The sequence below is a fragment of the Macaca mulatta genome, chromosome 18 (assembly GCF_049350105.2).
Source record: "Macaca mulatta isolate MMU2019108-1 chromosome 18, T2T-MMU8v2.0, whole genome shotgun sequence".
Taxonomy (NCBI): domain Eukaryota; kingdom Metazoa; phylum Chordata; class Mammalia; order Primates; family Cercopithecidae; genus Macaca; species Macaca mulatta.
Window position 1 is genome coordinate 84424857 of NC_133423.1, and position 14610 is coordinate 84439466.

The 14610-nt window shown below is 43.6% G+C and overlaps 1 protein-coding gene across 9 annotated transcripts in view; it reads left to right on the forward strand.

Moving 5' to 3' along the window:
* The window catches only part of RNMT (RNA guanine-7 methyltransferase), a 41187-nt gene extending 27714 nt beyond the window's left edge, over window positions 1–13473 (forward strand). For 2 of the 9 annotated variants that reach the window (XR_003724624.2, XR_013408449.1), the window contains 4 exons: window positions 390–491; window positions 1549–1582; window positions 2256–2482; window positions 8576–13473. Coding sequence is in view for 6 of the 9 variants with exons in the window: in XM_015121548.3 (XP_014977034.1) it covers window positions 390–491; window positions 1549–1582; window positions 8576–8613 (174 nt within the window). In the remaining 3 variants the exon portion in view is untranslated. Of the gene's footprint in view, window positions 1–389; window positions 512–1548; window positions 1583–2255; window positions 2483–8575 lie in introns of all 9 variants that reach the window. The other 7 variants (XM_077975410.1, XM_077975412.1, XM_077975409.1 and 4 more) reach the window with 5 other exon arrangements.
* The last annotated feature ends 1137 nt before the right edge of the window (window positions 13474–14610 follow it).

The window sequence follows — 14610 nt, forward strand, 5'->3', positions numbered from 1 at the left end:
ACATGGGCACAGGGCAGGGAACATCACACACTGGGGCCTGTCATGGGGTGGGGGCCTAGGGGAGGGATAGCGTTAGGAGAAATACCTAATATAAATGATGAGTTGATGGGTGCAGCAAACCAACATGGCGAATCTATACCTATGTAACAAACCTGCGCGTTTTACACATGTAACCTAGAACTTAAAGTATAATTTTTTTAAAAAAATTGGTTTAAGAGAGGATTCTTCCTTTATTTTTTTTCATATTTCAAAAGTATCTGTAGTTTGTATTCCTGCAGTAGTACTTATGAATTATTCTAATTATGTTATTTCAGTGATTTAGCATGTTTAATTCTGAATTTTAAATTTCAATGTGTTATTGTAACTAGGACTTTCATTTGTTTCCCCAGCCATATCCTGCAAATGAGAGTTCTAAACTTGTCTCTGAGAGGGTGGATGACTATGAACATGCAGCCAAGTACATGAAGAACAGTCAAGTAAAGTTACCTTTGGTAAGTTTTAATTTTTGAAAGTATTTTATAGAGAATGAGAAAAAGAATATGCCTTATATGGAGACATAGGAAATTATTTCACTTGCTTACAATACTTGGGCTCATTGACTTACAAATCAGTTGTTTCCCCTAAGCGATGTTGACTTGTTATAACCACAGAATATGGAATAAAATTCAATTCAATGGACTGAGATGGAGTGCTATATCTAAGGCAGTGAAGATAGTGAAAACATTACAGGCTTGGTGTGCAAGTTCCCTGCTAATGTAGGCACCAATGAATCACAGCATTTCATAGATAGAATTCAGGGGTCCAGGAATTTAAATGGGAAAAAATTACATCTTAACTTACACTAATTTCTGTGTAAAAGTTTTTAAAAATAATTACTACAATAGTACCACAGTGATAATTAGCTGCTACTATGGCTTTGTCATCAGTGGAAATTACAGATATTTTCATAGCACATTTTTGCCAATATCTTAGAATATTGTTTTCATTTATCATGTCTGGAAAAATGACATCACTAGAACTGCCACTAGATCTTGTTATTATAGTTAATGGTGTGTGCAAAGCAACACATATCTTTAATATTTTGATAGCTACATAAATGTAATTTATTTCCTTTGTGTAATATATACTTTATTTTGTTATTCCTTTGAAAAAACACAAAAATTGTATTTTTTCCACCAGTGCTGTTTATTGTTTCAAGATAGGCCTTTTTTGTTTTTTCATTTTCCAGATTAAGAATATTAGATAGATGCATTTTCCAGTTACACCCACACACACACTCACACACTATTCCCTCTTCACATACATTCAGTCTTTGAGAATTTGCAAGTTAGAGAGTTTGGCAGGAGGGTAAAAGTGTGAGAAGATGGCTTTCAAAGTTAATCTCACTGATTTCTTTTATATGTTCAAATCACATTATAGGAGTGAATTGAATGTGTATTTACAATGAAGTTAGGGTCTTTTGGACATCTATGCTGGTTATTTAGAAATAAGCATATGTTTACTTCCATATTGAATCTAAAATCTTCTTTTTCTCTTTTGTAATTTTAGGGAACCTTAAGTAAATCAGAATGGGAAGCTACAAGTGAGTATATCATCAGCATAGATTAACTGATAATGTCAAAGTTCCTGTTTCAAAGTGATCATTAAAACCTGCAGAAAGGCCGGGCGCGGTGGCTCACACCAGAAGTCAGTATTTTGGGATGCCGAGACAGCCAGATTCCTCGAGCCCAGGAGTTGAGACCAGTCTGGGCAACATGGCGAATGCTTGTCTCTACCAAAAATACAAAAAAATTAGCCAGGTGTAGTGGCCTGTGCCTGTGGTCCAGCTACTCAGGAGGCTGAGGTAGGAGGACTGCTTGATCCTCAAGGCTGCAGTGAGCTGTGATCACACCACTGCACTCCAGTCTGGGCGACACAGTGAGACTGTCTCAAAATAAAATCTGAAAACTTTTGAGTTTTTCTGACACATTTTAGGTTGTGTTTGTGTTTACACACACACACAAATACCCGTATCTCTATATATGTCTAATCTTGGTTTCTTGCACAGCTGTGTAGTGCCGAGAGAAGACACACTGTACATAGGGTCTCCTCAGCATAAACTTGTGAGCACGTGTAGACAATCTCATTGCCTATTTGTTACTAAGTAGCCATCTCTTTTTGAAGTGTTTACCTCAGATTTCTAGTGGAATTTTTGGCTTATAGAATACTTGCATGCCTTTTTCTTTTTATTTGGCCACTCTGATGTGACCGTGAAGGCATAATAACACTAGAACGTTCAGTGAACCATCCGTGAGCAGGACGCGTTACAGGTGTGCACGATAGGGGCAGACGTGGTACACAGATACTCTGAAGGGGAGTTCCTGTGTTCAGAAGAGAAGCCAGAAGCACAGCACATCTGTGAAGACCGGTGGTTCTTCAGCGGTGGGTGTGAGGAAGTCGGGCCGCAGAGCCTCGCTGTTACCGCAGGAATCCCCCTTACATGGTGGGTGATAATGTTGAGGCACAAGTGGTCATTAAGGACAATGCATTTGATAAACATTATTGATTTACATGAAGTTTTGTGAAAGGTAAAGTAAAATAAAGATGTTAAATCTCTACCTTCTAGAAATCTACCTGTAATGGAAGGAACAGACACAAATAAATATACTACTAGGCAGACTTTTAAGTGCTAATGTTACTATAGTGGGGAACAAAGGTGAAGGAGAGCTTAATGAAAACTAATGAAATCTGGGAGGTAGTAATAATATTGATATTACTGAGTGTTGAACACGTGCAGGTGCGTGTAACTTTAATCCTTATAACATGTTGTAACTCATTTAATCCTCACAATGACTTTATGAGTATTATATCTCCTTTCACAGATGAGAAAACTAAACTGCTAAGATCACAGAGCTCACCTGTGATTAGCTTACCTAAGTGATCTGTCATCTTAACCGTGGTTTTGTGGAAGCCTGGCAGAAGGAAAATTTAGTAAGACTTCCTGAGTTGGATAGAGAAGAAAAGCAAAGGAGTAAACAAGACCAGTATTTTGAGGCTATGTGTCTCTGAACATTGGTACTATGACTAGAACTGGGACTGGAGGGTGTTATACACATGCGATCGTGTTGGACACACTAGTGAGCATGTGCATAAACTATGGATTTTATTACTTTTTCCCTCAGTGGAGACTGGTTACCTGTCTTAGATATCCTGCTAGTCCCAAAGTAGGGTGTAAATTTTGATCAAGAGTCATCATGATGGTGGTACTGGCTGTGGCTTAGAACTGTATTTTTATATTGCCTATTTGTCTGAACTTCAGTCATCATGTACAAATGAAAAATTAGGCCGGGCGTGGTGGCTCAAGCCTGTAATCCCAGCACTTTGGGAGGCCGAGACAGGCGGATCACGAGGTCAGGAGATCGAAACCATCCTGGCTAACACGGTGAAACCCCGTCTCTATTAAGAAATACAAAAAACTAGCCGGGCGAGGTGGCGGGCGCCTGTAGTCCCAGCTACTCGGGAGGCTGAGGCCGGAGAATGGCGTGAACCCGGGAGGCGGAGCTTGCAGTGAGCTGAGATCCGGCCACTGCACTCCAGCCTGGGCGACAGAGCGAGACTCTGTCTCAAAAAAAAAAGAAAAAAAAAGAAAAATTAGATGGCCCCAGACAATTGGAAGAGATGGGCTGGACATGTGAAGAGAGCAATGGCCAAATTGCACCTAGAGTGTAGCACCCCAGGATTGTTTGGCTCTTTGATGAACTGCACTGTTCTAAGCTAGAGGGCTTCGTGGGTTGAGCGTATCTTGCATGCCATCACGAGTCTACAAGGCCCAAGCGATATTTTAGACTTCTGCTGGTCTGATCATTAAGCTATCATCAGAGCTGCTGCTCCTCTAGAAGATGGCTTTAAATGAGAAAGGCGAGAATTGCTATTGATTTGTTTCTGGAAGTGGAAGTGGTTCACGATTTGATTTTTTAAATCCCAATTGAAATGCCTGCATAGAAGGCATTTTATACAGTAAGTGGAACTTTTTAGGAGTTTCAAGTTAGAAAGTTACAATGTATTGAAAATCAGACTCTAGCATGTTAGTGGTTTCAGATGACCCTAAATGAGGAGAGAACAGGACTGAGGGGTTGTTTGCAATTGGTACGGGCCTGTGGGAGGTGGGATTTGGCAAGGCTGGACTGCACAAAGGCCACCCAGAGCGGGGGACAGCATGAGTGATAGTAGCCAGCTGTGAGTGCTGACGTGCTCAGCACACTGATGTGCTACAAGTGCTGGGGACTGCGTTTCTCCTTACCTTCTGGCAGGAGCAGCAGACTTGATGAACACCTGCCTGCTTTCTGTCCTGTCACTGTGCTGCTAGCCACGTTTCATTTCAACTAAAGGAAATTGGAAACCGGTAAATAAGGAGCAGATAGTAGCAGGACCAAAGTAGTATTTTGGAAAAACTGCCATGGTATTCCTGTACAAGTTGGGTTGGAAGAACAAGAAGCTGGAGTCTTGGGAGGCCATCAGGCAGTTAGCTGTGTTCATCTACCCTCCCTTCAGAAGTCATCTCAAGGAGTGAGGCCTCCAGCTTAGATGGACTTGATCTCGACTCACGGTTGAGTATCCTAGCACGTGCCCCGAACATCCTTGTGATGTTTTCAGGATTTGTCACCTTTTCAGGTATTTTCTTGCCCTAAAATCTATTGGTATTTTATTAGAAGATACACAGGCATACCTTGGGGATACTGCAAGTTTAGTTCTAGACCACCGCAGTAAAGCAAGTCACTCCGATTTTTTGATCTCCCAGTGCATATAAAAGTTAGGTTTACACTGTACTGTGGGCTGTTAAGTGTGCAGTAGTGTTTGAAAACAGTATACATACCTTAATTTAAAAATGCTTCATTGGTAAAAAATACTAAAGGTCGTCTGAACCTCAGTGAATCCGAATCTTTTCTGCCGGTGAAGGGAGGGTCTTTGCCCGATGACAGAAATACTCTCGGTGGACGGTGGTTGCTGAAGATGGGTGTGGCTGTGGCTCGTTGACTGACCGTTCTTTCACAGAAGATTTCTCAGTAGCATGCAATGCTGCTTCCTAGCATTTTACCCACTGTAGAACTTACTTCTAAATTGGAGTCACTCCTCCGAAACCTCTCCTGGTGCTTTATCAACTAAGATTTTGTAATGTTAATATTCTAAATCCTCTGTTGTCATTTCAACAATGTTCCCAGGGTGTTTACCGGAAGCAGATTCCATCTCAAGCTCATCCATAAGCAACTCCTCATTTGTTCAAGTTTGATCATAAGATTGGAGCAATTCAGTCACATCTGCAGGCTCCATTTATAATTCTAGTTCTCTTGCTGTTGCCATCCCATCTACAGCTACTTCCTCCACTGATGTGTTGAACCCCTTGAAGTCATGCATGAGGATTGGAATCCAGTTCTTCTAAACTTCTGTTCATGTTGTTATTTTGACCTCATCCCATGAGGCATGAACATTCTTAATGATATCTAGAATGGCCGGGCGCGGTGGCTCAAGTCTGTAATCCCAGCACTTTGGGAGGCCGAGACGGGCGGATCACGAGGTCAGGAGATCGAGACCATCCTGGCTAACACGGTGAAACCCCGTCTCTACTAAAAAATACAAAAAACTAGCCAGGCGAGGTGGCGGCGCCTGTAGTCCCAGCTACTCGGGAGGCTGAAGCAGGAGAATGGCATAAACCCGGGAGGCGGAGCTTGCAGTGAGCTGAGATCCGGCCACTGCACCCCAGCCTGGGTGACAGAGCAAGACTCTGTCTCCAACAAAAAAAAAAAAAAAAAAAGATATCTAGAATGGTGAATCCTTTCCATCAGGTTTTAAATTTACTTCATCCAGATCCATCAGAGGAATCGCTATCTATGGCAGCTATAGCCTTACAAAATGTATTTCTTTTTTTTTTTTTTTTTTTTTGAGACGGAGTCTTGCTCTGTGCCCCAGGCTGGAGTGCAGTGGCGCGATCTCGGCTCACTGCAATCTCCATCTCCCGGGTTCACACCATTCTCCTGCCTCAGCCTCCCGAGTAGCTGGGACTACAGGCGCCCGCCACCTCGCCCGGCTAATTTTCTTGTATTTTTAGTAGAGATGGGGTTTCACCGTGTTCGCCAGGATGGTCTCGATCTCCTGACCTCGTGATCCGCCCGTCTCGGCCTCCCAAAGTGCTGGGATTACAGGCTTGAGCCACCGCGCCCGGCCACAAAATGTATTTCTTAAATAAGAAGACTTAAAAATGAAAATCACCCCTTGATCATGGGCTGCAGAATGGATGTTGTATCAGCAGGCATGAAAATAACATTAATCTCCTTGTACATCTTCATCAGACCTCCTGGGTGACCAGGTACATTGCCAATGAGTAGTAATATTTTTTAAAGAATTTTCTTTTTCTGAGCAGTAGGTCTCAACAGTGGGCTTAAAATACTCAGTAAACCGTGAACAGATATGCTGTCATCCAGGCTTTGTTCCATTTATAGAGCATGAGCAGAGCAGATTCTACATAATTCTGAAGGGCCTCAGGATTTTTGGAAGGATAAATGAGCATTGGCTTCACCTTAAAGTCGCCAGCAGCATTAGCCTCTTGACAGGAGAGTCACCCTGTCTTTTGAAGCTTTGAAACCAGGTGTTGACCTCTCTAGCTATGAAAGTCCTCAGTGGCATCTTCTAATAGAAGCTGCCTCGTCTCCATTGAAGATCTTGCTTAGTTAATGTAGCCACCTTCATCGGTGATCTTAGCTAGATCTGCATAACTTGCTGCAGCTTCTACATCAGCACTTGCTGCATCATCTTGTACTTTTACATTATGAAGGTGGCTGCTTTCCTTAAACCTCCTGAACCAACTTCTAGTTTCAGACTTTTCTTGTGCAGTTTCCTCACCTCTCTCATCCTTCATAGAATTGAAGCGAGTTAGGGCCTCTGAATTAGGCTTTGGATAAAGGGAATGTTGTGACTGGTTGACCTTCTTTGCAGACCACTCAGACTTTTTCTGAAAATCAGCTGTCAGGCTGTTTGCTTTGTTATTCCAGTGTGTTTGTTGGAGTAGACTTTTATTTTAAGAACTTTTCCTTTGCATTCATAACACCTGATTTCAAGCCTAGCTTTTTGCCTATTTTAGCTTTTGACATGCCTTCTTCACTAAGCTTAATCATTTCTAGCTTCTGATTTAAAGTGAGAGATGTGCAAGTGTTCGTTTCACTTGAACATGTAGAGACCATTGTAGGGTTATTAACTGGCCTTGTTTCAATATTGTTGGATCTCCAGAAACAGAGAGGCCGAGGAGAGGGAGGGTGAGAGATGGGGGAACAGCTAATTAGTGGAGCATCAGAGCACTCATGACATTTAGGAGTTCTCCATCTTACAAACGCACTTCTGTAAAGTTTGTGGCACACCAAAACAGTTATAACAACAACAGCAAAGATCGCTGATTACAGATCGTCATGACAGATAATAATGGAAAAGCTTGAAATAATGCAAGAATTACCATAATGTGATATAAAAACCTGAAGCAAGCATGTGCTGTTGGAAAAATGGTGCCAGTAGACTTGCTTGACGTGGTATTGCCACAGAGCTACAATTTGTAAAAAAAAAAAAACCAGTCTGTGAGGCTAAATAAAGTTAGGTATGCCTTTAATAGGTTTCAACTTGATTCAGAACAAGGAATCGTAAATTCATTTAGCTGTCTTTTGAGTCGAAGCAGGAAACCTTATTTCAGGGAGAGAGCTCTTGGGGCCAGTACATGCAGAAATAGAAATAGTGTCTGTAAGTATTAATTGTCATAGAGCTTTAGGCGCACTTTCTTCACAAGGCCCTGCAACACAGTCATTGGGTGAATTGTTAACATGTATGTTCCTTTAATTCTTCTTTTATAAAATAGCTTTAATATTTTAATTCTAGTTTTCTTTGTTACACTTTTAATTTAAAATTTAATTTATAATTTTAATTTGTTATACTTTAGTTATACTTTGATTTTTCTTACCTTAAACTGATTTTTAGGCCGGGCGCGGTGGCTCAAGCCTGTAATCCCAGCACTTTGGGAGGCCGAGACGGGCGGATCACGAGGTCAGGAGATCGAGACCATCCTGGCTAACACAGTGAAACCTCGTCTCTACTAAAAAATATACAAAAAACTAGCCGGGCGAGGTGGCGGGCGCCTGTAGTCCCAGCTACTCGGGAGGCTGAGGCAGGAGAATGGCGGGAACCCGGGAGGCGGAGCTTGCAGTGAGCCGAGATCCGGCCACTGCACTCCAGCCTGGGCAACAGAGCGAGACTCCGTCTCCAGAAAAAAAAAAAAAAAAAAAAAAACAAACTGATTTTTAGAGCTGTTGAACTGGTTTTCCCATGGGCTGCTATATCACTGAGTATTATAGTAAGTAGATAATTGTTTTAAAGTAAACAAATACCATCCCATGTCTGCCTAAAAATGATTCAGATAATAGAGGAACTCTGAGAATTTACGGGGATTTTCCTCTTCAGAAGCTGCTTGAGAGCCTAAGAATTTTCCCCAAATTATGAACAAGACAGATTGTTTTATTTATTGTAATCATATGAGAAACTAAACTCTTATTTATTTCCTTTTTAGGTATTTACTTGGTGTTTGCCTTTGAGAAACAGCAGTGAGCACAGGCAGTAGTCCCAGAGGGGCCATGTTCTGCCCTGCACGGATGTGAACAACTCATCTCGATATATTTGACATTTCTCTGTCTGTTGATTTTAATTCTAAATGTGCAGGATGCTGCCAGAAACTGCAGTGCAGAAATTCAGCATTTGCTGTCTGTGACAGATGAACTTTTGCATGTGTATATAAGAATGAATTGGGACCTCTGTCTTTAAAAATCTATTTTTAGGTAATGTTCTAAGAATTCCATTTGCCTCTATGATCTTAGCTCATACAAATATAATATGACTTGTTAAAGCAACTAAACTCTTTCCTCAGTGCTCAGATTTGTCCTGTGTGCGTCTACAGTATTCAATTTATTGCAGTTGTAGAATTGGTCAGAGAGCATTTTCATAGTATGTTCATTTCTATGGTTTTGTTATATAGCATTTTTCAAGATTTAATGGTCTGTACAGTTGAATGTAAGTGTTCAATATGTATTGTTCAAGTTAAAAGTTTAGAACTCAATTTCAGATGTTCATGAAAGTTGCTTAGCTGAAATTTTAGCAATGTATTGCATTTTGAAATAATCATTAACATGCCACAATTCAGGAGCTGGTTAGAACATTTTAAGTGGCAGCATAGAATTTTGGAATTTGGGGGCTTTCTTTTGAGAATTTACTACCACAGCAATTAATGTTTCCAGTTACCAAGATTGTGATTAGACACATTTACCTTTCTTCATTGAACAAATGGTGCCATAGTTATTTTTCTCAAAATTTAGTGAAAATCCCTCCCATGTAAACATGTTGCACATTTTTTCCAAATTTATAGATAGAACTGCATTAGGAATATTCTCACCAACTGATGCTGTGTACCCACTTCAGCCCAGAAATAAGCAATACCTGTTCTTCTGTTACAGCCTCAGCACTTTGCACCATACGAGCCATTGTTAAAATTGTCACTTGTATAATTGACTGCTTTTCCAAAACTGGTACCTATGTGAACTGTTGTCCTTACTTTACACCACCATTTGGAAAACTTGCCAGTTTTTAGATGTAGATGTAGTGAAAAACTTCAAGAATGAGGCCGGGCGCGGTGGCTCAAGCCTGTAATCCCAGCACTTTGGGAGGCCGAGGCGGGTGGATCACGAGGTCAGGAGATCGAGACCATCCTGGCGAACACGGTGAAACCCCATCTCTACTAAAAAAATACAAAAAACTAGCCGGGTGAGTTGGCGGGCGCCTGTAATCCCAGTTACTCGGGAGGCTGAGGCAGGAGAATGGCGTAAACCCGGGAGGCGGAGCTTGCAGTGAGCTGAGATCCGGCCACTGCACTCCAGCCTGGGCAACAGCGCGAGACTCCGTCTCAAAAAAAAAAAAAAAAAAAAAACTTCAAGAATGAAGCAGAGCAATTGAGTATTGTTTTTTAAATTATTAAGCCATGGTTTACAAAAACATCACTTTCTGTAGTAATTCACAATACTTGTTTTAAAAACATAGTGTCTTTATTAGTTTATGTCTATTAACCGTTCATGGTGTTAGAGTTGCAAGCTTTTTAGCAAGAAAATAGGGTTTCCTCATTTCAGTTCCTTCTGCAACCTGTGAATCTCCAAAGTGTTACCAGTTTACAAAAATAAGTCTTTTTGCCTTAAGTCGTTTGGGAAGTAAGTAATACTGCATCTGACTCTGGTGGCTGCCATTAGCTAGGAGAAGTTTGCAGATGGTGTTGGTGAGGTGGGGAAAGGAAGTCGTCCTGTCACATACACAAGTTCGTTTTCATTCTAGCGCAGTGCCGGGAAGTGTATTGATAGCTTGTAGGTACAGGAAAAGCATCATCATCATTTCCTCAGTTCGCATTTACTGGTCTTAACAGGTAATAATAATACATGTACTTTTAGCCTCTTTCAGCCTCTTCCACGCCATGGGTAATTTGGGGGAGAGGAGGATCCTGCAAAGGATGGAGTAACCAGTGGTAATACAAAGCAGGTAGAACAGAAAGGTAGAGTTCCTCAGGCCTTCAGTGAACAGAAAGGAGCAGAGAGTGAGATTAGATCTGAGAAGACGCTCTGGGGACTGAACCCACTGTTGCTGGTGTGGGGGAGGCTCACTGGAGCCACGTCTGCAGGCACTGCGTTCAGGCAGCCGCCTTCCTCCTCGAGCTTTGCCTGTCGCTTGCCTTATCAGTTCTTTCTCCACCACCCCCCACCCGCCCCCAGCCCGTGTCTCCTTGCTACCATTAAGTTTCTGGACATTGACTTAAGAACTGTTAGGAAAAGGTAAAGGACCCCTGCCTATCCTCTCCAACCACCAAGGTGGAGGGACCTAGTAGGACGCCCTCGACCCACCTTGCAGTCGAAATGTTCGGTTTTCTACTCAGGACTTAGGTGACTGTTGTGAGGGGGCGTGGCTTTTCACCATCAGGCCAGGAAGAGCACCTGTTGCCGTAAGCTCAGTGAAGTGGGGCCCTCCCAGACCTGCCGTGCAGTTTATCCTCCGAGAATGGAATTAGAAATGAAGACCCAGCCAGCTATTGGTGGGATGACGGAACTGGGGATTGCGCTGATTGATCTGGGACCGTGGCTGGATTGTGATGGAACGAAGACTGCTGATGTTCAATGCTTTGGGCCCAGGATATACTTGAGAAAAAGCACTAGTGGCTTGTGTTCAGGGAGAGGAGCTGGCAGTTTTTAACCACTTCTGAGGAAGCCGTGTTCTAACCTGCGGAGAGTATTGCGATTCTGTGAGAGGGCCTCTGCAGAGCCACTGCAGCGTCCGGCTTGGTCCTCCTGTGCCTTCAGTACCCAGCCAGGCTCTCTGGGTCCAGGGTGACTCGCAAAGAAACTGGCCTTCAGCCGGAGAAAACACGGGGTGGAGACTCTCACTTACGTTAACGCCTTCTCGTAATGCCTGAAAGGCAGGTTGCCAGCACAGTGAGTTTCCCAGCCTGCTCCCCCACCCACACTTGGAAATCGAGGGAGCACGATCGCTGTCTGACTTCACATGTTAGTAGAGAATCAGAGCAGAGCTGAGAGTATATTGGTCAGCATCATAGAAAAGCAGACAAAGGTTGCTGAGCCATGAGAGGGCCAGGTATCCAGTTTTGTTAACTCGGGAATTTCTTCTTAACCTGTTTTTTAGCTTAGTGCCATTATGTCATTTTGATTTGTATTCAAGTACTCTTCAAGTATCTTTGTGATGAAGGTTTGGTTACTTGTAGAGATCTGCCTGCACGGTGAAAATGCCAGTGTGAATGTTCTAGCTACCGAACATTGTTTTTTGTTGAAAAACTGACTTTCTGTTGTCTACCTCAGGCCTTGTGCGTTTGGGTTATCTCGAGCCAGTCACCACAGAGGGTCTCTAGGGTCTGCAAAATAGAGGCCAAATCCAGGGACCAGGCCCCAGTAATGGAAGTTGTACCAAAATGCCTGTGGTACTTGACGGCCTGTTGGTCAAATAGGAAGTGTGAGTGTGTGATGTTAGAACCTCCCTAGTTGCTGCTGTATCAAACACTACACACTTGACAAGCGTTTTCGTTCCCCGCCCTCGGACAGAACAACATTCCTAATTGTTTGAAGGCAACCAGTGCAAAGGCTGCTACACTTCTGTCATGATCTTTAGCAGATATGGACGGGACTGGATCCCGGGGCACTGTCAGCACTTCTCTCCCTCTTGTGCTCCCCGGTTTGTCCTCTGCTCCCACGTAGGCCTAAAAGCCACCCCACTCCGTAGTGCCTGCGCCTCACCACGATATTGAGGACGCTGAGGACACCCAAGGGTACTCTGCACAGTTTGGCTGTGGAGACTTGAGCAAGCCCTCAAGTCCCCTGCACCCTGGACTTCTCCTGGGTTGTACTTTTCTGGGGACAGCGTACCTTGGACAAAGCCGAGCTGACAACTCACGTTTATTAGTCTCCTACCTGAGTCAGTCACTTCGCCAAATTCTTCACCTGTGGTAACTCATTTTGATTGTTACAACATCTCAGCACCATTATTCCCATTTTAATGATGAGGAAACTGAGTCATAGAGGATACAGACTTGCCCAAAGGAGAGCTAGGATTTCCACACCCCCTCCCCAAGTCGGGCCTGCCCTCCAAGTGCTTGTTATATACCTCCGTGGGTGTCAGCCCAGATGACTCCACCCATCCACCACCTGCAGCTTGAGATGTTCACTATTAGAGCTCCATCCTTTTGGTTCAAAACGTTGGTACCTACGTAGATGTTCCCTGGGAGGAGTGTTTCTTTCTGAGTAAGGGGCTTTGTTGAAAGGGGGGGTTAGAGAGAGCAAGACGGCCCTCGAGTGCACTGGCAGGAAGCAAAGATAAGACTTGAATTTAAGTTTGATGGGCCTCCTCCTTTAGCAGCCCAACCTGTAGCAAATCTAGTTTAGCCTGCATGACAGGGAGACGGTTCTCTTCCCACCCTCACCGTTTGCAAGTGGCCGGAGCTGGGAATGGCAGTACAAGAGTGTAGCCAAAGGGAGGGGCTGAGAAAAGGAGGCCTTTTTTTCAGTTTTGAGTTGAGTATCCAGACAGAGGCAAATCATTTTAACTTTTTATTAAAGTGTAACTATAGAAACACATCAATGATTTTTCACAAATGGAACACGTGCATACAATCAGCACCCCAGAAGCCCCCCATCAGATTCCCTTCCAGTTAACTACCTCTCCAAGGGAAACCACTATCCTGAGTTCTAAGAGCATAGATTAGTTCTGTCTGGTTTGGGATGATACATAAATGGAATTATGCATTCTTTGTATCTGGTTTCATTTCACCCATATTATGTTTGTGAGATTTTTGTTGCATGTATTTGTACATGGTTTTTCATTCTCATGGTTGTATAATATTCCATTGTGTGAATAAACCACATACTATTTATCTGACGGCTGTTTGGTTCGTTTACCATTTGGAAGCAAGTACTGATCCAGATACTCTAGTACATGAATTTTGGTGCACCCAGGTACGTACTTCTGCCTAGGAATGTGCTACAATTTGAATGTTTATCCTTCCAAATCTTATGTTGAAATTTGATCCCCAGTGTTGCAGATGGGACCTAGTGGGAGGTGTTTGGGTCATGGGGGTGGGTCCCTGATGAATAGATTAATGCCTCACGGTGGTGGGAGTGTGAGTTCTTGCTCATGTCCCAGAGACAAGTTAATTTTTTTCCGATTAACAACAATGACACCTGGTGGTTTAAAAGAGCTTGGCACCTCCCCCATCTTTTGCTTTCTCTCGCCATGTGATCTCTACACACCAGCTCTCCTTTGCCTTCCACCATGAGTGGAAGCAGCCTGAGGCCCTCATCAGAAGCAAATATTGCAGGATCTCTCCGGGCCTTTGTCTTCTGTGCCTACGTGTCCGCGGCTCAGTTACCCTCTACTGCTCCTTTGCCTTTGCCCTGTCACCCTGTTACCTGCAAGGGTAGGGAAGATAGCAGTACACTCGAGAACCAGGAAGTGGAAACAGGAATACCAGAGCCTTAAAGATCAGTACAATGATGTTTGGAGAAATCTAAAAGAGTTGGGGAGGGAGCTAAGCTGGCTGACTAGATGCGGCCAGGAAGAGCATCTCTCACCAAGAGACCAGACCATCAAGAAAACTGACACACTGGCCGGGCGCGGTGGCTCAAGCCTGTAATCCCAGCACTTTGGGAGGCCGAGACGGGCGGATCACGAGGTCAGGAGATCAAGACCATCCTGGCTAATACGGTGAAACCTCGTCTCTACTAAAAATACAAAAAACTAGCCGGGCGAGGTGGCGGGCGCCTGTGGTCCCAGCTACTCGGGAGGCTGAGGCAGGAGAATGGCGGGAACCCGGGAGGCGGAGCTTGCAGTGAGCTGAGATCCGGCCACTGCACTCCAGCCTTGGCGACAGAGCGAGACTCTGTCTCAAAAAAAAAAAAAAAGAAAAAGAAAACTGACACACTCTGAGCAGATCTTTGGAAGGAAGGTGTTGAGAGTGGACAGTGGGAAAATACAGACGCTGGGCTCAAGGGGAAGGAAGCGGGGAACCCTGCCCAG